Raw genomic sequence first — 24,676 nt, forward strand, 5'->3', positions numbered from 1 at the left:
GCTGCTAAGTCGCTTCAGTCGTGTCCGACTCTGTGCAACCCCATAGACGGCAGCCCACTAGGCTCCCCCGTCCCCAGGATTCTCCAGGCAAGAACACTGAAGTGGGTTGCCATTTCCTTCTCCAGTGCATGAAAGTGAAAGTGAAAGTGAAGTTGCTCAGTCGTGTCCGACTCTTCAAGACCCCATGGACTGCAGCCTACCAGGCTCCTCCATCCATGGGATTTTCCAAGCAAGAGTACTGGAGTGGATTGCCATTGCCTTCTCCGAGTGTGAAATGAGTTTCTGACAAATAAAACATGCATGTCATCCCCATGAGTTCTTCAAATAACACAGCTCGTGAAAAGGAGCAAGGCACTCTACCTTGATACTCTATTGCCGTGACTACTTGATGATCTTTTGAGGCAGAGAATCCATAGGCCCTTTGATCTGAAAGATGAAAACAGATAGGATAATTAAAATAGTGCAAAGTCCATCAAATGTCTGAATGGGATGCAGTATGAAAGAAAACTGGCCTAAAGTTTGGTGACGGTTTCATGCAATTCATAATACTTCAGTTTTACAGTATCAAAATCGGAAAAACCTAGCACAGGGAGCTCAGCTTGGCGCTCTGTGATGACCTTGAGGAGTGGGAGGGAGGCTTAAGAGGAAGGAGATATATAGTATACATATAGCTGATTCACATTGTGAAAGAGCAGAAACTAACACAACATTGTAAAGCAATTATCCTCCAACTAAAAATAAAAAATAAAACAGGAAAAGCCAAGGCAAACTATATGTTTTTTGCATTTTCTACAGTTCGGTTTAGCCCTGTAAGCGTTTCCCAAAGCAAAACTCATGAATCTTTCTGCGTTCCTCCCCTGACCCCTGCTGTCCCCACAGATAACACACTCTTACAAGTTCAATTCTTAAAAAAGTGTCTGTGTCCTTAAAATTCAACCTAATATGTGATCTAGCACTGTCAAAAGGTATCATCATTCCCTGTGAATAAAAGCTAACTATTTTTACTGCCCTATGTAAGGTTATAAATTGTTTTATGAGCTTATCCCCGACTATACCTAAATAATATAAAGTCCTTCAACATATTTTTGACTATGAAGTGTGTAGACAACATAAAATGCTTGTAAACTATGTATATAAACTTATGATGAAAAATGAAAACAGAATGTATTCGATTTCCTCCTAAACACTGCAATGACTTTTCCAGGGCTGGTCCATAAGTTGAAATGACTGATGGATTATGAAGTCTGATAGTAATGCGATGATGATGATAATGGTGACATCATCACCATCATCATCATCCCTGTAAACTTACAGAGAAGTTTTCATTTTAAAAGGTGTTTTCATAAATTCTTTTACTTGATAAAATTCAATCGTTGAAACGATTTAGTGTGGTAGGCATGATCCAGGCTTAAGTAACAAAGTAGTTGAACCGGGAGCTAAAAACTTTCTAATTCAATCTCTGATATGCTCATTTTGTATTATTTTACTTCATGGATGTCATTCTACGACCCAGTTTCATGAATACGTTTAAAAATAATTTCAATCACCTCCTAGTAGTATGCAATTCTGAAATTTAAATGCTACAAGGACAAGATTATTTGCCTGTTGTATTCTCTGAAGTAGTCCAAACACCTAGAACAGTGCGTGGAATAAAGCAAAGCACAATAAATATTTATTGAACAAATGGATGAGACAACTTCTTATTGTTTACTAATGAGAAGAATCAAGTAAACGAAGTTACAGCAAAATAATACTAATGAAGGGTTCCAGAAAGCAAGTTATTCTTTTGCGAAGGTGTCAAAAATATAATATAGATTGATGTTAATTATTTTAATGCAAAGTATTCTTGCTGGTCATCGTGGGTAAACAATTTAGGCAAAGCAGTCCAACTGCTGTCTACCCCAAAATTATACATGAAATAATCTAGGATGAAATTAAATTTATCATCAAATCTAAGGAAGGTTATTTCTTGAAGACTTATTTCTATAATATACTAGAAATGCTAGTTCTCTGCTCATTCTACCATCTGTTTTCTGTCTTCATATAATTTACTTACCCTATTTTCGCCAAGCAAAAAATGATGACTCTGTTGCCATATTCAGCGGACACTTTGGGTTTTTACCTTACTTGATCTCTCCAGGCCATCTGATTCTTTCGACTTCCTGGCATTCTGTGACATGATTCACTCCTAGCCTTCCTTCTATCTCCTTGTGGGGTCTTCTTCCTCCTCTTCTGCCCACCCATCCATGCATGTATCCATTCATCAATTTATCTATCCATCCATTCATCCAGAAACTGCTTTCCTGACTCAGCTAACTCCTTTCTACACAATCTTTCATACTCTTGTTTTTAAAATTTGTTTTTTTATACTCTTATTGACTCAACTACCATTTATTGGCTGAAAAATTTGTACCTCTGGCTATAATCTCTCTATTGAGATTAAATTTAAAAAGTCCCCTTTCTCTGGGGTATCTATGTCTCCATTTCCTACAGGCACCAAAAACTCATAGAAAAACAGAACTTTGCCTGCCTTCAAAAACGTTGCTTTCTTCCTATGAAATCTCAAAGCAGTGAAAGGTATCACACTCCACATGGTTACTTGTGCCAGAAAATCGAGCACTGCCCATGAGGTATCCACCCTCTCATCCATTTACTCATGTTTCCAACTGCAGACTGACCACTGCGTGTCATTCAGGACAATGTTTTGATATATTTGCCCTATCCCTTCTTTGTCCTCCCCCCAGCTACATGTTGTCAGGTGTTATTTGCCTCAGGGAGGGGATGTGGGTAGCCAAAACCAGAGAGAGAAAACCAGGGTACTTCCTGCCTTTCCACACTTAGAAATGCTGACCATGAAGAAAATGGAAATGACTCACAGCTCAGGGAAACATTTGAGAGAAACCATCATGAATAAAATATATCTTCTCCCTGGACTTGGGGTACAGAGGAGGAAGTGAGTTGGAGGACACAGGCTTCAGTGAGCTCCTGAGAAAGAACAATAACTAACATTTATGAAGCACTTGGGCTTCCCAGGTGGCGAAGTGGTAAAGAATCTGCCTGCCAATGCAGGAGACACAGGAGACTCAGGTTCGACCCCTAGGTGTAGGAAATGGGGAGTAGGGTATGGCAACCCGCTCCAGTATTCTTGCCTGGAGAATTCCATGGACAGAGGAGGCTGGTGGGCTACAATCCAGGGGTCACAAAGAGTCAGACATGACTGAGCACACATGTAGTAGTATGAGGTCAGGCACCGTTCCCAATGCTTTGCGAGTATTAACTGACTTAACTCTCACAACGATTCTTTATGGTAGGGTGCCATTTTTATACACGTTTTTCAGGTGGGGAAACTGAGGCACAGAGTGGGTAAGAGACTTGGGCACAGTTATATAAGTAGTAAGTGGTAGAGTTGGGATTTGAACATACCTCAATGATACCCGAAGTCCACATTACATATTACTATTCCATACTGGGGCCCGAAGCACCTTTCCCCCCAAGCTGAACTATGAGGAAGGGTTGCAGATTAATAAAGATGCCTGTTGGACAATTCCACCAGTCTAATGAAGATGGGATAAGTTAAAAATTGGTGGTTAAGATCAAGGCAAGGATTGGCTCAGAAGAATAACACGAGGGTGGAAGCTAAGGGGCTACGAGGAAGCTAGAGGGGGAGGATATCAAGGTAATCTCAGAGGGATGACTCTAGACAAGGGCTGCTCAGTGCTGAAGTACTAACATTTGAGACAGGATCATTCTTTGTTGTAGAAAAGTGTCCTGTGCATTGCAAGGTGCTCTGCAGTGTCACTGGCTTCTACCCATTAGATTTCAGGAGTATCCCTACTCTCCCACCTCAAGTCCTGACAACCAATTTTGTTTCTAGACATTGCCAAATGTCCCCTGCGGATGGAATAGGCAAGTCACACTGGGTTGAGAACCACAGCTCTAGACTTACAGCTAAGGCTGGTTTGATGACCCAGGAACAGACTTAAGGAGGGCAAGAAACCACGAGTTCAAGGGCTTTGAAAGTTCCTATGAGATCAGAATTTCTTAACTATGAAATAATTTATTACACTTCTAGGAAGGAGAGAATAATTTTTCACATGGCATGGCATCTTTGAATCATTCATCTCTATGAAGATTGACACCTAAATGAATCTTCTACTACACTAGCTTTTATCATTCCTGAAGAATACATGCTATACTGGATAATTTTTTCTTTCCTTTTTGTCTCTCTTGGAAGCCTGAACAGCAAATCTAATTGTGAAATTAAAAATCTCACAAATCTACAAACCTCAAATGTCTAGTTCTACTTAACTGTTCAATGTTGTTAAACTATTCAGGTTTTATATATCACTGAACTGTAAACATTTTCACTAAGGAAACTGGCAAATCTATGTGAAGAATGCAGGCCTGAACGGATCCTTTTTATTGACCCTTGAGAAAATTTATTTGCATAAACCAGTTAACCCATCTGGTTCAGTCTTAGGGAGGTACTGGGACCACCAAAGAATAATTTCAAAATTACTCCTTTTCTTGTGTATTTAAAAAACCATGAAAGGGTCTAAGAACTCTTTTAAAATACTCTTTTTTCTGTTTTCCACATACTTCTGTCATATAACAGTATATATCCTGTAATCCTCTGACCCTCTCCCCACACCTCACATCTTTCTTTCCCAGCTTCTCTGCTCCTTCCCCTGTTTTATTTTGTAGAGTCCAAAGGGAGGGTTTGGAAAATTTCAGAGCACAGAGGAAGGGAAGACAGTAGGCTGGCCAAGTCAGCATCCTCTTAAATGAGCTGGAGGAAAGGCAGGGCCTCATGGGTCCTTGTGAATTATACCTACGTTTAAATGACATGATTTAAGGCAGTTTTTTGGCAGTTGATTCTGATTCTAAACCATTATTCTGTGAAACTTTTGAAATACACTTTGAAAAAGTTTCTTTTCCCCTTTAGTAATGTGTAAATTAGCGCCCTCAGAGAAGGTCCAGTTATGACTGGCATTTCTTGTGATTTTTGAACTGTTTTAGTACACCTCTTAGACAAAACAATGAAGATTCATATTCCCTAGAAACTAGTTGAAGGGACAATGTTGGCAAAATAGGAAAAGGTAATCTTTGTTCCCTTCACATCATGTCTTTGAGCTTTTCAAGCACTACACTGCCTACTGAGAATGTTTATTTTCCTTAGGAGTCTTGGATCTTCTTTCATTTGAGGCAAATATTAGTCTAATCTGAGACTGGAAGATTTAGGACTGGGCTCAATTATCTTACCCCTTTCTCAGTCCCACTATTCTACTGGCTAAAACTTCCTTTGAGAATTATTTCTTCAATTTTCAAAAATTGCTTTTAAAGTTCTATGAATTTTAATTCTCTCATAACTTTTCTATGTATATATTTAAATAGGAGAAAAAATGTCCCAGACAAAGAAAAAGAAAGGAGTGGTTGCACTGGAAAAGCTATGAATGCAAACAAGTTATAAAGGGGTTTAGTTCTATGATATTAATGAAGATAGCATTTCTTGGTAGCTGAATATTTCTTTCTATAATTTGAAGCATCTTCTTCTTGCTCCCTGTAATTCTATTTACTTCAAGGTTTGCCTTTCATTCAGTTCAGTTCAGTCGCTCAGTCGTGTCCGACTCTCCGCGACCCCATGAATCACAGCACGCCAGGCCTCCCTGTCCATCACCAACTCCCGGAGTTCACTCAAACTCATGTCCTCAGAGTCGGTGATGCCATCCAGCCATCTCATTCTCCGTCGTCCCCTTCTCCTCCCGCCCCCAACCTTTCCCAGCATCAGAGTCTTTTCCAGTGAGTCAACTCGTCGCATGAGGTGGCCAAAGTATTGCAGTTTCAGCTTTAGCATCAGTCCTTCCAGTGAACACCCAGGATTGATCTCCTTTAGAATGGACTGGTTGGATCTCCTTGCAGTACAAATTAAGCAAAAAATATTTTTTAAAGTATGGTCACTTACGTTGAGCTTACACAGAAAGTTCTCAATTTTGAAAAGATAATTAAAAGATTTCTACTGTGTTCCAGTCTAAGCCCTTGAATTCAGTTTTATTCCCTAACTTACACACAATAACTCTATAGATGAAAACAAAATGTTCTGTATAAACATTTCACTGGCAGATTTTGGGAATAGGCTCTGTTGGCTGCTTTCTTGAACTGATTTTTTTTCCTTCACTTATCTTGAGTAAGTTAAGTATAAAAATAAACAAAAAACTGTCATGAAGGTCCACTGATTGAGGTCAACAACTGTTTTAAACTTAGCTACAAAACATCTCTCACAGTTATGGATATGTTCCGGAGCTGCTGGCAGAAGTTCATGAAGTAAGGTTAAGAGATGATTGTTTCCATAACTGCTTAAACTCCAAGTCAAGTAATTCCTTTCAGTCAAATAAAATCTTTTTGTTTCTTTTCTCCACCCTCCACTGTAAGAATGAAAGTTCTTATACTGTCTATCACCCATCTAGAATAATTTAGCTCGACTAAGAATAAATTTAAAAGTTTCCTATAAAAATGTTATTTCAATTAACACTTTTCAGTGAAGGGACTCAGCCCATACATATACATGTATCCATTACTGTTCACCTGAAACTATCACAACATCGTCAATCTGCTATACCCCAATACAAAATGTTTTTGGTATTAAAAATAAATAAACAAAAACTTTTAAAGACACAGAAGTAAAGACTTCAGGGGAGATGGCGATGGTGGGATGATTTGAGAGAAATAGCATCGAAACATGTATATCATCATACGTGAAATAGATCGCCAGTCCAGGTTCGATGCATGAGACAGGGTGCTCAGGGCTGGTGCACTGGGATGACCCTGAGGAATGGGTTGGGGAGGGAGGTGGGAGGGAAGGCCAGGATGGGAAACACATGTACACCCATGGCTGATTCATGTTAATGTATGGCAAAACCACCACAATATTGTAAAGTAATTAGCCTCCAATTAAAATTTTTTTTAAAAAGTGACATAGAAAAAAAAAAATAAAAAACTTTTAAATTACTACTTTTCATTGAAAACATGATTGGCAAAAACTGACATATTACAGAGGTTTGTTGTTTCTTTTAAAAGTACATTACAGAGAATACCATGCATAGAAGCAAGTTATAAATATTGTGGGTATAAATTATTTTCAAAAATAAATATTAAGTCATATGGCTTTGATAATCACTTATACACAATTATTAGAGTGACAATTTTTTTTAATTTTGTGACCATGCCGTGAGGCACTTGGGATCTTGGTTCCCTAACCAGGGATCAGACCCACACCCCCTGCAGTGGAAGTGGAGTCTTCACCACTGAACTGCCAGGGAAGTCCCTAGAGCAACAAATGTGAGATCCACAGGGCTAGCAGCAACAATAATGCCATCCAATATTTATTACAGATAAATATTTATATGGACAGAAAGTAATCTGAGGTAGAAATCAGGATATGGTAGACAATATGCTCATCTCTCTCACCAGCTGTCATTCAACCATAACAGGTCATAGAAGGGGAGGGAGAGAAGAGAGTGGGAGGAGGGAGGAGGGCAAGGGAAACAGACACACAGACAAACATGTCCTTCTAGTCTCCAGCCGTTCTGGCCCTTCCTCTTAATGAGACATTGGCATCCTATTTTCCAACAAAGAGAAGCTATACCAAAATGCAAGGAGAAATAAAGAGGTGTTTCTGACCTGGGAGTCACCAGGTGGCTGATGTCCTGGTGAGTTGATGATGACCTAAAGAATTCAAGGGTGATTTTGACAATGAATAAATTTTCCCCTTAAGAACCTAGCATCTAACAAAGATGTGACTCCATTCTGTGAATATCTTTATTTGACAGATGTGACAACTGAGAGAGGTTAAGGACCTTACTCAAGGTCACGACACTAGAAAGCAGGGAAGCCGAGATGTGCGCCTATTTACAGCCAGTTTCATCTGAGTCCACAGGCCTCCTCCTACCCCACCCCTCACCCCCATTCTCACATCAGTGCAAGGCATTGGGAGAAATCAGTATCAAAAGTGATATAGTCAGACACGCTGCAGACAATTTCACACGTATCATCAATATTTAGGGTTGTAAAAACATTATTCAGGGGATATATTACAAATTTCCATTTTAACAGAGAAAGTATTAATTGGCAAATGTTTATGATGAATGAATTAATCTGAACAAACTCTGTATATTTGTTATATACTGCACAAAAGTTTTATGCCTCCTCCCCTTTTCTCATTTTTTAATCATTTGAGTAAAAAGGAGAACTGGTGTCCTGGAACTGAGTATCAGTTGTTTTCATAATATTATATGCATGAGCAAATTTAAAGAAACTTTCACAGCATTCAGTTACCCAAAGAACTGGACAATTAAATTTTTTCATGTGATATCCACAATGAAGTAAATAAATTAACTTCTTACAATAAAATTAATTCTCAGAAATTTCAATGTCTTCAAATGCTTAATAGTAAACAACAGCATCAGAAAGCCAACAGTGGCTGAATTTCTTAACACTAGGACATGAAAGAAGCCCTTTGACCATTCTAAGATTTTTTCTTTGACATTCCTCAAGTGACAACCTCAGCCAAACACAATTCATTAACCAGTGGCATTGATTATAGATTTTAGATAGATAACAGCAGTCCACTCAAATCCAGTAGATCCTCAAGACAAGATGAAGAAATGCTGTCTTCCAATATTGATGTTAATAAGAATCACATACTCAATACAAGACATAGATATTAACCATTCAGTGTTTTAATTGGTTCTCCCTAAGATTAAGGTGCCAGGAAGTGATGGTCCTAACACTATGTGAGTGCAAAATAAGAAATCATTACTAAAGATGTCACAGGCACAAGGAATAAAGGTCTGGATAATAATACGCCTGCTTTTTAATACGCCTGAAATTAAAAGACACTTGCTCCTTGGAAGAAAAGCTATGACAAACCTGGACAGTGTATTAAAAAGAAGAGACAGTACTTTGCCAGCAAAGGTCCATATAGTCAAAGCTATGGTTTTTCCAGTAGTCATGTACGGATGTGAGAGTTGGACCATAAAGAAGGCTGAGGACTGAAGAACTGATGCTTTTGAACTATGGTGTTGGAGAAGATTCTTGAGAGTTCTTTGGACAGCAAGGAGCTTAAACCAGTCAATTCTAAAGGAAATCAGTCCTGAATATTCATTGGAAGTACTGATACTGAAGCTGAAAGTCCAATACTTTGGCCACCTGACACGAAGAACTGACTCACTGGAAAAGACCCTGATGCTGGGAAAGACTGAAGGCGGGAGGAGATGGAGACGACAGAGGATGAGATGGTTGGATGGCAGCACTGACTCAATGGACATGACAGGAGTTTGAGTAAACTCTGGAAGATGGTGAAGGACAGGGAAGCCTGGCGTGCTGCAGTCCGTGGGGTCACAGGGTCAGACACGACTTGGCGACTGAACAACAACAACACGTCTGAGTGGCTCTCTTCACTGATTGGTCCCTGGTTATCTGGGGTGTGTCTCAGGCACACAGTTAAAGTAAAGATGGCGCATCGAGCTTTGAGAGCTTGATGATAATTTAAGATTATTCATTGCCTTTTAATCTAAAATGGTAGCTGCTAACTCCTAAACTTCAACATAGTTTTTCAAGATTAAACGTTCAATACTGCCAACAGCATTTGATAGTTACACTTTCCAGAAGCAATGAACACACTAATTCTCAAATAAATAAATCATTTCCCCAGAATTTTGATCAGCTCTGTGCAAAGAGCTAAAACCAAGTTTCTGAATCTGGATTCTGAACTCTGGTTCTGAATCTCTACAGTGTGCAAACCTGCACAGAAAGTTCCAACAGCTGACAGTACAGATTACTCAGTGGCTGTCTGGGTCAGGGGACAAGAAATGGTTATTCTAGAGTCATGTGTTGTTTTTAAGTCCACTTAAGTGATGCATGTGAGAAGATAGCTCTCTACCATCTACTAAGCTCTCTCTAGCCCCTACTCTATACAGATGTTTGTTTTACACTTTCTTTACACTTTAAGACTTTTATCTCTCTACCTTACTGAGTGAATTTCAAGAATCACTAACAATAGCGTAATACCAAAAAGTTCATTTTTTGAAAGCATGAACATACAGCTATGAGTACAAATTGTTTTACAAAATACGCTCAGTCATGTCCAACTATTGGTGACCCCATGGCCCATAGCCCAACAGGCCCCTCCATCCATGGAATTCTCCGGGCAAGAACACTGGAGTGGGTTGCCATTTCTTTTTCCAGGGGATTTTCCCAACCCAGGGATCGAACCCAGGTCTCCCACCTTGTAGGCAGGCTCTTTAGAATCTGAGCTCTGTTTTACAGAGAATAGCATTAAAAGTATCAAAAAGACCTCTAATATCATCCATTTGTTAAAAGTATAATCAGCAAATGAAGTTATCTTTGCATTTCTCAAAAGAAGCTAGAGCACTGCTAATGTTTTTGATCTTTTTCTGAATCAGAAGATTTATAAAAACATAATGAAGAGATACACAACAGGAGGCAGGCTGACCATGAGTTTAATAACTTTCAAGCTTTGGAATCCTCCCGTGCCTGGATGTCTCCTAAGGCCCTGGATGTGGACAGGACCCAGGAATCTGGGCACATTTTGTAAAATGTGCAAGGAAAATACTGTTGTTTTGGTAAAATTTTTCTTAATGAGAACTCTAAATAATTCATTCTTGAATACAATTATGGACAGCGCCTTATTAATGAATTTATTTGTCTTTCTAGATTTGACTATCCGTGATAGAGAAAGTGGGGCTTCCCAAGTGGTGCTAGTGGTAAAGAACCCATCTACAAGTACAGGAGAAGTGAGAGACACGGGTTCGACCCCTGGGTCAGAAAGATCCCCTGGAGAAGGGCATGGCAACCCACTCCAGTATTCTTGCCTAGAGAATCCCGTGGACAGAGGAACCTGGTGGGCTACAGTCTATAGAGTTGCAAAGAATTGGACACTACTGAAGCAACTTAGCACACACAAAATAAAGACAATGGTCTCCAGAGTCCATTTTCTGATAGCTCAACCTTTAAAATACTAAGATTTTATGTGACCAATTAAATTGTGATTTCTTTCTCAAATTTTAATTTTTAAAATATGACAGTGGTACAGATTTTATTTTTCAACTCTCCTGATGGATGATTCATAAAAGTTTTAGCCCTTACACTTCATACATGTGTTATTAATTAAATTCTATTACCATAAATGCTTCCAGGAGAGATTTGAAAACTAAGGGAAACCTTCCCAGTTTATTGTTGCTTCATGCTTCCTTTGATTAATCTTCAGGAAGCCAAAGGAACAAGAACCACTTATTTTGAAGTGCAGAACTGGGAAACAATGGCTTGGCATTGCTTAACTGTCATATCTTACTACTGTCAGGCAAGACTGCTCCGGGTTAGCTACTGTGGTTTCTAGGGTGCTCAAATCCAAGATAAAGTCAGTTCTCTGACTCACTCTTTTATTTCAAAACCGGTCCTACACATCTGTGAGCTAACAGCAAAACATACTTTTTAGGGCCAGTCAATCAGGCCAAGTAAAAAATGATTTAATGAACATCTGTGTTATGGACCGAATGTTTGTGTCTCCCCAAAATTAAATGTTGAAATCCTAATCCCTAATGTGATGGTATTAAAAGGTGGGGTTTGGGGGAGGTGATTAGGTCATGAGGATGGAACCCTTATGAATAGGATTAGTGTCCTCATAAAAAGGGACCCCAGGGAGCACCCTCACCCTCTCCACCATGTGCATATACAAGGAGTTTGCAGTCTCCACTATTCAAAATACCCCCAAAGTAAAAGCAAACCAAACGTCCATCAACTGATGAATGGATAAACAAAATGAGGTCTCTCCATACAATGGCATATTATTTGACAATGTTTAAGAATGACATACTGATAACATGCTAAAACATGGATAAACTTTGAAAATATTATGATAAGTGAAAGAAGTCAGTCACAAAGATCACATATTATATGATTCCATTTTTATGAAATAGGCAAATCCAGAGACAGAAAACAGTATGTAGTGGCCAGGGGCTGGGGAAGGTGGAAATGGAGAGTGACTTACTAGCTATGAGGTTCTTTTGGAGATAATGGAGCTATTTTGGAATTGGATAGTGGTGACAGTTATACAAATCTGTGACTATGCTAAAAAAAAAAAAACACCACAACCCGTTGAATTATCTACTTTAAAAGGGTGAATTGTATGATATGTGAATTCTAACTCAATAAAGCTGTTTAAAAAACAAAACAAAAGAAGAATTTGGCAGTCTGAAACCAGGGAACAGGCTCTCACACATACCAAGTCTTCTAGCACATTGATCTTGGACTTCTACCCAAGAACTGTGAGACATGAATGTTTGTGGCTATCTAGTCTGTGGTATTTTAGGGACAGCAGCTCAACATAACGAAGACAGTCTGCATACATTTGAATCAGTGGGGCCTACACAGCTGCACCCTGGAACGGTCAGAAAATGAGTATGTCCTATTAGAAATCCAATTTTTTATATTTATTCAGATCAAGTATTAAAAGGTAGACAAAGGTATTTGTGTCCAAATACGGTATGTAAAAGTGTATCTGCCATAACATATTTCAGATGGAATGGCTTTGACATCCTATACAGCATGAGGAAGACTGAGTCTGTGGCAGAATCAGCCAAATATATATATTTTTAATAATATAAAGTCGGTTTTGGGGGCTTCCCACATGGCACAGTAGGAAAGAATCTGTCTGCCAGTGCAGGAGACGTGGGCTCGATCCCTGGGTTGGGAAGAGTCCCTGAAGAAGGAAATGGGAACCTGCTCCAGTATTCTTGACTGGGAAATTCCATGGACAGAGGCGCCTGCCAGGCTGCAGTCCGTGGGGTTTCAAAGAGCTGGACATGACTGAGCAACTGAGCATGCACGCACGCAAAGTCAGTCTGAGCATTGCAAGTTTTTGATGAGGAAGTATTAGAACTGACTTTGCACCTCTGAATATAAACAGCTGAAGAGTATTGTACCGCCAACAATGCCACCTTACATGAATTGGCTTTTGACTGAATATTATCTACAATCAAACAAAAAGCAATATTAAAGTCCAGATGGGTGAGAAAAGGGTAGTCTGAGGGACTGAACTGAACTGAAGTCTTTATTCCAGATGCAAACAGAATCGTTTTTTGTCTTCAGGAAGTCAGAACTGACAGAAAGGAAATAAGATTTCAGTTCAGTTCAGTTGCTCAGTCGTGTCCGACTCTCCGCGACCCCATGAATCACAGAACGCCAGGCCTCCCTGTCCATCACCAACTCCCAGAGTTCACTCAAACTCAAGTCCACAGAGTCGGTGATGCCATCCAGCCATCTCATTCTCGGTCGTCCCCTTCTCCTCCCGCCCCCAACCTTTCCTAGCATCAGAGTCTTTTCCAGTGAGTCAACTCGTCGCATGAGGTGGCCAAAGTATTGCAGTTTCAGCTTTAGCATAGCTAGGCTTAAAACCACCAGGCTATGAATGACTAGTCACATGGCCTTGGGAAAGCTACCGCCTCGACCTTATAAGCCTTAGTTCCCGTTTTGGTAAAATGAAGCTAATAATGCCTTCCTTATTGGTTGCAAAGATTGAATTAAATGAAGTATCTGACTGCTTAGCCTTGAACGTGGCCCATGGTCCATTCTCTACAAACATTTGTTTTTCCTCTCCCTGAAGTGACTTAGCAGCAGCAGCAGCAGCTCCTCACTCCACAATTTTATCCCAGGTGGTGATGCAAATTCAGTGTTTCATAAATGATTCCATAGTAATCATAAATTAGGATGGACTGTAAGAACAGAAAATGAATTCTTATGGTTATTAGTTTTTCTTCCTTTCCATTTACTTATTTATTTTGGACGCGCTGTGCAGCTTGTGGGATCTCAGTCCCCCGACCAGGGATTGAACCCAGGCCACAGCAGTGGAAGTGCCGAAGCCTAATCACTGGACCACCAGGAAACTTTCACTTTTCTTCCTTTTAAAATGACCAGCTTGACTTCATTACAGTGACTGCTTAGTGAAGGAAGCCCGAAGATCCAATTCTTCCTTTGACACCTCTGGGACAGGAACAGCCTCTGTGGACAGTGTGTTGTCATTTGTTAAACATGAGTTTTGAGGATGCCTTCCCTGCCTACCTTCATCCAACACAGTTCACCAGACCCTTCTCCCTTTATCATTTCCAGTCCAGGACAACACACCTGTCTGGTTTCCCTTCTCATGGGTCCTACCCTGGGACATTTTCTCTTCTCTGTCTACACGTCCTTTCTTAATGATGTCATCCAAACTCATGGCATTAAATGCTCCCAGATGTTAACTCCCAAACACATATCTCTGGTTTAGATGTCTCTGATGAACTCTGGACTCAAATCTAAATGCCTATCCAATCTTGAAGCTCTAACAGACATTTCAAACACTGTGTCCAAGTCTCATCTTTTTTGCTAAATTGGCTCCACCTTCCCTACCTCAAATGATATTCCAGTTATTGTGGCCAAAAATCTCACAGCTCTTCTTAATGATCCCACTGCCCAAAGTCCGTACAATATCCAATTTATCAGCTAACCTACAAGCTCTACCTTCAAAATGCATCCAGAAATTGTCCCTTCTCACTACTTCCATTGTACCGTGTGGTATGAGCACCTTTGTCTCTTGCCTGGATCACTGCAGTAGACTCCTGACCAACCTTCTACTCTGTCCTGCCCCTGGAGAATTTAATCTCAACACATCCATTAAGACGATCCTTTAAAATGCTAAATCAGATTGTGGCACCTTGGATTAGTTCTTCATTTCACCAGATAAAGGTAAAAGTCCTATACGATTTGGCCTCATTGCCTTTCAGACTTTCCTTAACACTTTCCTAAACATTTGCTCCAGGGACAAAGGCCTCCTTCTTCATCCTAAAACAGGCCAGGCTCTGACTATTTTCTCTGTCTGAAAGCCTCTTCCTTCAGATGTCTACTAAGTCCCTCACTTCTTCAAGTTTATTCTCAAGATACCTCCGTGATGAGGTCCACTCTGATGACCCTAATGATATCACAACCTCACCTTCACCTGACCTTTTCCTTTCCAAACTCCTGATTCCCTTTATCTTGTTTTGATTTCTCTTGTTTTTCATTTCAGCTGTCATTCTAACATGGTATATAATGTGCTTATGTATTGAGGGTAAGAGGCTTCCCAGATGACACTAGTGGTAAAGAAGCCTGCTGGCCAATGCAGGGACACATGACAGACATGGGTTCGATCCCTGGGTAGGGAATATCACTTGGAGGAGGACATGGAAACCCACTCCAGTATTCTTGCCTGGAAAATCCCATGGATAGAGGAGCCTGGTGGGCTGCAGTCTGGAAGGTCATAAAAAGTCAGATACAACTGAAGTGACTTAGCACAGCACACACACTGAGGACAGGGGCCTTTATGTCTTTACCAATATCCTAAAAGCCAACAATAATGCTTGGTGTACAGTAGATACTCAATAAATATTTGCTAAATGAAGAAATGAAGTTAACTATGGAGGAAATGAAAATGGAATATAAAGAGCTATGCTTAATTTCTTAAATTAAGGAAGAGATGCACAAGACCAAACAATGAAAAACTTTGAAGCCACCAATTTGAAAACAAAACACTTAGTTTATTATGACATCACTGTGGAGAGTCAATTTTAATATAATATAGCAACAAAAAGGGGATTCCCTAGTGTCTCAGATGGTAAAGAATCCACCAGCAATGCAGGAGACCTGGGTTCCATCCCTGGGTTGGGAAGATCTCCTGAGGAAGGGAATGGCAACCCACTCCAGTATTCTTGCCTGGAGAATCCCCACGGACAGAGGAGCCTGGTGGGCTACAGTCCATGGGGTCACAAAGAGTCAGACACAACTGAGCGACTAAGCACAACACAGCAGCAACAAAAAATTAAATGCTAAAAATGATAGAAATCAACTCCTAAAATATCTTTCTGAGTAGTTACTTTAAATGTCATTTTAAATGCCATAAATCACCATTCTTGTTGTAAAAACATCTCTGTCACTTAAAAGTAAAAATAAATTTAATTAAAAATTCTAATGTTAATAATTACATAGATAAATCTTATTTTTAAAAGAAAAGTATTTGCTTTTAAAAGATTTTATGCACAATTTAAAATAGCACTGTGATGGTTAATTTTGTGTCAACTTGGCTGGGTCACACTGTCCAGATATGTGGTTAAACATTATTCTGGATGTTTCCATGAGAATGTTTTGGATGAGATTAACATTCAAGTAGGTAGAATTTGAGTAAAGCAGATTCCCCTCCATAGTGTGGGTGGGCCTCAACTAATCAGTAGAAGTTCAGAATAGAACAAAAGATTGACATCCCCCAAGCAAGAGGGAATTCTGCCTACAGACAGCCTTGGAACTTAAACTGCAGCACTGGCTCTTCCTGGGTATCCAGCTTGCTGGACCACTGTGTAGACTTTGGATTTGCTGCCTTCTTAATCACATGAGCCAGTTCCTTAAAATAAATCTATCTACCTATCTATCTGGGGCTTCCCATGTGGCGCTAGTGGTAAAGAAGCTGCCTGCCAATGCAGGAAACATAAGAGATGTGGGTTTGATCCCTGGGTTGGGAAGATCCCCTAGAGAAGAACATGGCAACCCACTCCAGTATTCTTGCCCGGATAATCCCATGGACAGAGGAGCCTGGCGGACTATGGTACATAGAGTTGCAAAGAGTCGGACACAACTGAAGTGACTTGGCACAACATAGCATATGTATCTATATACACACACACATATCCCATTGACTGTTTCTCTGGAGAATTCTGACTAATACAAGCATCATAATGAGTTACACTAATAAATTAATTTTGAAGGGTTCAATACAACTCTTCTTTGTTTCTTCTGGAGATTTGGCAACACACTGTAATTTTTAAAAATGTTCTGTAATCAACTATTTTCTCAGAAAGCTGATCTAGAACAACCTTACAAAATCAATCACTGTCTTTTAAGTCTTAAAAAATACCCTTCTTGGAGTTATGTCTATATCTTCAAGAACATGTTTTTTAATCTTCCTTATCATTTTCACATAGTCTTCAGTTGGAAGGGAAGTGTCGGCTCTAAAATTCTCCATTAAAATTCTTTCCGATATTCAAGATTCCGCTTAAATCTTATCACCTCTAGGAAGTTCTCCAGTGGAAGCTCTGAATAACATCTTGACTACCCATGGAACTTTCCTTTTGAATCTACTTTGATAAAAATTAAATAGCATTTAAAGATTTGCCACATTTGGTGGATTTTGTGACACCATTCCCTCTTGATTTTATTTTCTGATTTCCTTTTCTGTCTTCTATCCCTTAGATTGGCCACTGACATTTAGAATTTCATAGAAGGATGAAATTTCCACAATCATAAAGATTTGACAAACACTGGGTAAGAAGTAAAAGTTATCTACCGTAGAAATTTTTTTAGAGCTTGTAATACACTAAGTAATCAAAGGGGGAAGCTCTGAAGAAAGCTAAGTATGATCAGATTGTGTTTTCAGAATCTAATTCTTGTAGAAGTCAGGCAGATGAATTGTGAACTTGTCCACATCTGTATTCATTCTTAACTATTTTCCAAGAGGAACTATGACTTAGAGGAGAATAAGACAGAAAAAGTTAAAAAAAAATTATGTAGAAGATTGAGAAGAGGCAATCAAAGAAGTAAGAGAAACCAGGAAAGAATGTTGTCATAGAAATCAAGGATGGGCAGACTTGCAAGGAGGGAGTATCAACAATGTCTTGATGTCCTAGAGGTCAACTAAGATTTAGATGAAAGTTAAGTTATGAATTTGGAGAAGGAAATGGCAACCCACTCCAATGTTCTTGCCTGGAGAATCCCAGGGACGGGGGAGCCTGGTGGGCTGCCATCTATGGGATCGCACAGAGTCGGACACGACTGAAGTGACTTAGCAGCAGCAGCAAGTCGTGAATTTAGGAACTAATAAGTTACAGGTGATATAATGCTAGTGATTGCAATGGCGTGGAAAGGGGCAGTTTGATGTGGGTTGAATGGTCAGTAAAAAATGGAGAAAATAAATATAGAGCACCAATTCACGGCGTTTGGCTACAGAATCATGGTGGATTTTTCCCCCCCTCTCAAAACTGTGGAGCCTTAACTATACAGTGAAGTCGCTCAGTCGTGTCCGACTCTTTGTGACCTCATGGACTGCAGCCTCCCCAGCTCCTCTGTCCATGGGATTTTCCAGGCAAGAGTACTAGAGTGGGTTGCCATTTCCTTCTCCAGGGGATCTTCCCGATCCAGGGATTGCCAAGTCACTTCAGTTGTGTCCAACTCTAAGCCACCAGGGAAGCCCTATACAAGCCTGTGGTAAAAGAGCTAATAATGACCTTAAGTGGAAGATATATGAGATAGGGAAAAACTGCTTAAGAAAAGGACTCAGGGAGCCTAGAAGAATAGCATCATGACTACAGGTCAGGAATTGGCTTTTAACAGGAGAAACTCCTCTTCCTTTGATTCAGGAGGGAAACAGCTAAGAATGAATGCAGATGTGGACAAGTTTGCAACTAATCTGCCTGACTCCTACAAGAGTTATAGATTCTGAAAACAAACCTGATCAATACTTAGCTTCTTTCAGAGCTTCCCCTTTTCCTTCAGGAGGAATTCCAAGTTCCTTCAAATGGCCTTCCAGAGCTAGTTCCTGTCTTTCAGTCTCCCCCTCATCCACTACCACCATACCCTACATTCAAGTCACCCACTATAGGGATCCCATTCGCATAGGTTCTCTCCACTCCAAATGCCTTTGCAATCTCCATTCTCTCCGCCGAAAGTGCCAGCTCTCCAACACTGCCCTGAGAAATGGTCAATGTCTCTGTTTAAGTCAATCCCCTGCTGAAATATCAGGAAAGAAAAAGCCTTCTCCACCCCTTCTGTCCTTCTATACACACTCATCCATCCACCTGACACAGCATTTTTCACAAGCCCGTATTTGCTTATTTTTACAAACCATCTTTTACATATCTGATTCTTTCACTGGGTAATGTTGGCACATGGTGATATTAGGAACTATCCGACACATCTGTACCTATAGTGTGCTTAATACACAAAAGGAGATAATTAAATGTCTGTTGTAAATAAGACTGAACATGTTTTGTCTTCAAATCAGATGTACATATTCTTTTACTGTATTTTATATGTACTATAAACTGTATATCTAATGTAAAATATATTTTAAATATACTATAAACTATATACATTTTTAAGTAGCACAATACCTGACATACTAGACTAATGAATGTGAAAGTCTCTCAGTCATGTCCGACTCTTTGTGACCCCATGGACTGTATAGTCCATAGAATTCTCCAGGCCAGAATATTGGAGTGGGTAGCCTTTCCCTTCTCCAGAGGACCTTCCCAACCCAGATATCGAACCCAGGTCTCCTGCCTTGCAGGTGGATTCTTTACTAGCTGAGTTACAAGCGAAGCCCAAGAATACTGGAGAAGGTAGCCTATCCCTTCTCCCGTGGATCTTCCTGACCCAGGAATTCAACCGGGGTCTCCTGCAATGCAGGCAGATTCTTCACCAACTGAGCTATGAGGGAAGCCTTCCAATAGGGAAGAGTAGTCAAATTAAAGTATTAAGCTTTAGTTATAGTTTAACATTTCTTTGACAATATTAAAAATCTATAGCCTCTTTGTACAAAAAGCTAAAAGTAATATTGATACTTGTTATTCAGTGGCTAAGTCGTGTCTGACTCTTTGCGACCCCATGGACTGTAGTGCACCAGGTTTCCCTGTCCTTCACCATCTCTCGGAGCTTGCTCAAACTCATGTCCATTGAGTCAGTGATGCCCTCCAACCATCTCATCCTCTGTCACCCACTTCTCCATAATTCTAAACTAGCAATACCTTCACTACATAGAAAAGAAAAAAAACTAGCATATGTTAGTGAACGGTGCATGCAAGCACACACGGTTGTTCTGCAGTATATTCTGTAGAGTCATTATTTTAAAAATTTTTCTCCCATTTAACTTTTCTTTTTCATATCAGCTAAAAATGGACCTCAGAAAGGGAAAGGTTGGTTCTCTAAAAATAGAATATGTAATAAATTTCCTATCTTCAACTGCCATACACTGAAGAATTCAGGGCAAATAAGAAATACATGTAATTTAAATTTATATATTTTAATCAATTGGCCCTCAGCACTATCAGAATCTCTTTTCATAATAAATCTTTGATGCCTTTTTTATTATCCTGCATTGGCAGGTGAATTGTTTACCACTGCACCACCTGGTAAGCCCTTTTTTATGATCCTGAAACAAAATTTATAGATAACATAACACTATATATTCATGTGTATTAATATATATATATATATAATTTGGAAAACTAAATATAGTATTTCTTTAATATTAATGAGAAATAAAAGGAAAACAACTTATAGTAACATAATATAGGTTTCAATTTATAAATGCTTATACATGTTACAATAGAAGACACAATGGAGAAATCAGATATTAATCTACATTTATGTTAATAATATTATTGACAATAGTCAACATATGGACAAATGGGTAAAGTAACTGTGGTTTCTTTATATATATAATATGTATAGAATGTAATTCTATACATATTACAGAATGTTGTTGCTGTTCGTCACTAAGTCATGTCTGACTCTTAATCCGTGTCTGACTCTTTCGCAACCCCATGGACTGTAGCCCACCAGGCTCCTCTTTCCATGGATTTTCCAGGCAAGAAAACTGGAGTGATTCCTTCTCCAGGGGATCTTCTCAACCCAGTAACTGAACCCAAGTTTCCAAGAACGGCAGGCAGATTCTTCACCACTGAGTCACCTGAAAGCCCATTACAGAATATTATTCAGTCATTAAAAAAAGTGAAATTTTGCCATCTGCAACAACATGAATGGGTTTGCTATGTGAAATAAATCGGACAGAGAAAGACAAATACCATACAATCTCTCTTATATGTAGAATATTTTAAAATTAAAAAAAATTTAAAAAGCTCATAAATGGGACTGCCACAGTGTGGCAAAAAAAAAAGCTCATAAAAAATAATAATAAGGTTAAATTGGATTTAAGAGAAGTAAGAAAATCGGAAATCATTCCAAATGGTACAGAAAAGTAAAGAACAGGGTTACTGTACTTTGGCCACCTCATGCGACAAGTTGACTCACTGGAAAAGACTCTGATGCTGGGAGGGATTGGGGGTGGGAGAAGAAGGGGACGACAGAGAATGAGATGGCTGGATGGCATCACCGACTCGATGGACATGAGTTTGGGTTAACTCCGGGAGTTGGTGATGGACAGGGAGGCCTAGCATGCTGCGATTCATGGGGTCTCAAAGAGTCGGACACGACTGAGCGACTGAACTGAACTGAACTGAAGGTTGTGCAACAACAAAAAAATTGTGTTCATAGGGTAAAAAAATCTTGCACATATGAACATGCAACCAGATCTGAGAAAGTCATGGAGAATGAAAGATGAGAGACTCAGGGAAGTTCTTTATTTTGCAATGTGGTCTGGACTTACGGTGGTTCAGATGGTAAGGAGTCTGCCTGCAATGAGGGAGACCCAGGTTCAATCCCTGGGTTGGGAAGAACCCCTGGAGAAGAAAATGGCAACCCACTCCAGTGTTCTGGCATGGAAAATCCCATGGGCGCAAGAGCCTGTGGCAGGCTACAGTCCATGGGGTCACAAAGAGTCAGACATGACAGAGCGACTTCACTTTCTTTCTCTTTATGGCACACCGATGTTTACCAGCCTGGCTCCTGCCCTACAGAGCTGCAGCACTGACCCATCACTGTGGCAGTCAAATAGGCCCCACAGAACTCCATGATGCCCCCTGAGGCAGGAACCCCTCCATTTGATGGTAGTTCCCAACTGAATTCCTTGAACACACTTTGAGCTAACAAATTTGGAAGCTTTGTTTAATAAACTGAGAGTGTTCCCCACTTATAAAGCTGATGTAACAAAACTATAAAGTTAATTTTTCAAGAGTGAAACTTATGATCAATATTATGATCCACTGGTGGTACCTGTTCTCATAACAAAATTGCAAATTGGGTACTGAAGAGCATACAGGAGCTATTCAAGACCTATTTTATACAGTTTGGAGGCTTTTCAATTATGTTACTTCCCATCTTGCCTTTTTCAACTTTGAATTACTCACTGCTCCTAATCAAAGCCCGATATAATTCTTCCTACTCACAATAGGCTGTATTTCAAAGGAAAATATTTTCAGTTAAGAAAATTTTAACTAACTTTGATGAACTTAATTGGAATAATTAATGTCTCTTAAGTCTCCTTATCTCTCAATAATGGTATACCTAGAAATATTTTTATTCTTTATCAGGTATGTACTATCACACTTTTAGATGATCTTAAAGATCTCTGATCTAAATATTCATTGAAATCTTCAAAAAGGTAAATATAATATGAAATCATAACCCAGTTTTCCCCACCTTCAAAGATATAATACAGAGACTCATATTAATTAAACTATAAGCGCCTGAATCCTAATTAGGAACCCTGGACTCAACATTCTAAAAAAGTCCCAAATACTTTCTGACTGATCCTGCTCCCATGGAAACTAAAGTTGGGAAGCAGCTTTTAAAAAACAAAAGAAATTGCAAAATGGTACCAAAGAAATGAGCTAAAAGATTTATTCTATATTTCAAAATTAAGGAAGAAACACCCTTGCTATCAGATAGCACTTAGCAATTTAAAAAAGCATACAGAAAACTTAAGAAATGCATGATATATACTAATATTTTTGTTTAAAACAGCATCAATGCTTTTCTTTTAATATTAACTTTCAGAAAAAGGGCTAGAAAATTAGGACTATTCCCATTTTCCTTTTAATAATCTTTGATGCTGTTAGGTTGACTAAATTCAATAATAAATCCCTGACGATATTGAATGTGCTCATTGATGGATATTTTCCCCATTTACTTAAGTAGGATTTTCAGATCATGAAATATTTATTGCAGGCTTATGGGTTACCCTTCAGGTTAATACTGCTCGGAATTCAATTTGAGTTGTGAACGTGAAAGGCATTTATAAATGTTGAGATAGCCACACTGCAAATATTACTAAATGTCAATAAGTATTTTAATAACACATTAAGATATTTAAACCATGAACCACAGCCTAAATATAATATTCAAATTATTTTATTATGATAGGAGTTAGTTATCTTTGCACTGTGCCTGTGGGATGCTGCGTGCCGATTCTAAATCTTTGCCTAACAAGACTGAAGCTGCCTGTCTCCTCTCCACCTGCATCCAATCTCTTCAACCTTCTCCTTGTCCTGATACGTTGTCTCCCACACACACACAAAAAAAAAAGAGATTTGGAGTCAGCAGTTTTAACTTCTTCTTGTCCTACCTCTGCGTATATCCCTAAAGACATCCTAAGCTTCTGCTTCTCATGTATGAAACTGTGATAAAAAGTTTGGAGCTACTACACAGGGATCTTAACACGAGAATTAAACACTATAATTCCTCTGAAAGCATTCCTTTTTTTTCAATCCTAGAGTTCCATTCAAATGCTAATTTTTTTTTTTTTACTCTTTAATCCCCCAGATTACCCATTACTTCATTCTGATCTTTCCCCTTCTTCATCCTTGGCCGCCAGATAACAGCTTGGCAAAATTTAACTTGGCAAAATTCCTTCCTGCGTCCAGGACACTGTTCTGCTGATTGTCCATTATTTCCTCATGCACTTTTTCTTCATTGTCTCTGCTCCTTTATATTCTTTAACTGAGCACATTCTCCAGAGGTCAGTCCTATGACCCCTACTAACTGACCTCCATGTTTCCTCCAAGAATGAATTAACCTTTCTATTTTTATTTACCGGTTGAGTAAAGGAGATAGGTACAGAGGAGTGACACGTCTCACCCTCTTTCCACTAGCCTAACAGACATTTTTAGTTGACTATTTTGTTGCCTCCTGAAATATAGAAAGTAATCATTTCTATTCCATTTAAATATTACAATTTCTCCGGTTCTTCACATTTACAAGTATTGTTTGGTGTCTTTGATGTCCCCTCCATTTGATCTACCACTCAGTTCAGTTCAGTTCAGTTTAGTTGCTCAGTCGTGTCCGACTCTTTGCGACCCCATGAATCACAGCACGCCAGGCCTCCCTGTCCATCACCAACTGCCAGAGTTCACTCAAACTCATGTCCATCGAGTTGGGGATGCCATCCAGCCATCTCATTCTCTGTCGTCCCCTTCTCCTCCCGCCCCCAATCCCTCCTAGCAGCAGAGTCTTTTCCAGTGAGTCAACTCGTTGCATGAGGTGGCCAAAGTATTGGAGTTTCAGCTTTAGCATCAATCCTTCCAATGAACACCCAGGATTGATCTCCTTTAGAATGGACTGGTTGGATCTCCTTGAGGTCCAAGGGACTCTCAAGAGTCTTCTCCAGCACCACAGTTCAAAAGCATCAATTCTTCAACGATCTACCACTAAGACTTACCAATTTCTATTTTATTATTTTTCATTATTATTTTTTGCAGATTTTTGATGTCTTTATTGAATTGCTACAATATGATTTCTGATTTTCTATTTTGGGTTTTTGGCCACAAAGCATGTAGGATCTCGACTCCCAGACCAGGGATTGAACCTGCAGCTGCTGCATTGGAAGGTGAAGTCTTAACCACTGGACCACCAGGGAAGTCTTTGAATTTCT

At 39.4% G+C, this 24,676-nt stretch overlaps 1 protein-coding gene across 3 annotated transcripts in view; it reads right to left on the bottom strand.

Annotated features, from left to right (window-relative positions):
- The window catches only part of JAM2 (junctional adhesion molecule 2), an 84,786-nt gene that overhangs the window by 30,743 nt on the left and 29,367 nt on the right, over positions 1 to 24,676 (bottom strand). For all 3 annotated transcript variants that reach the window (XR_008685402.2, XM_055421842.2, XM_055421836.2), the window contains exon 2: positions 361 to 426. Coding sequence is in view for 2 of the 3 variants with exons in the window: in XM_055421842.2 (XP_055277817.2) it covers positions 361 to 426 (66 nt within the window). In the remaining variant the exon portion in view is untranslated. The remainder of the gene's footprint in view (positions 1 to 360; positions 427 to 24,676) is intronic.

This window comes from Moschus berezovskii, chromosome 1 (genome assembly GCF_049115385.1).
Source record: "Moschus berezovskii isolate FMDL1 chromosome 1, NW_MosBer_1.0, whole genome shotgun sequence".
In the NCBI taxonomy this organism is placed as follows: Eukaryota; Metazoa; Chordata; class Mammalia; order Artiodactyla; family Moschidae; genus Moschus; species Moschus berezovskii.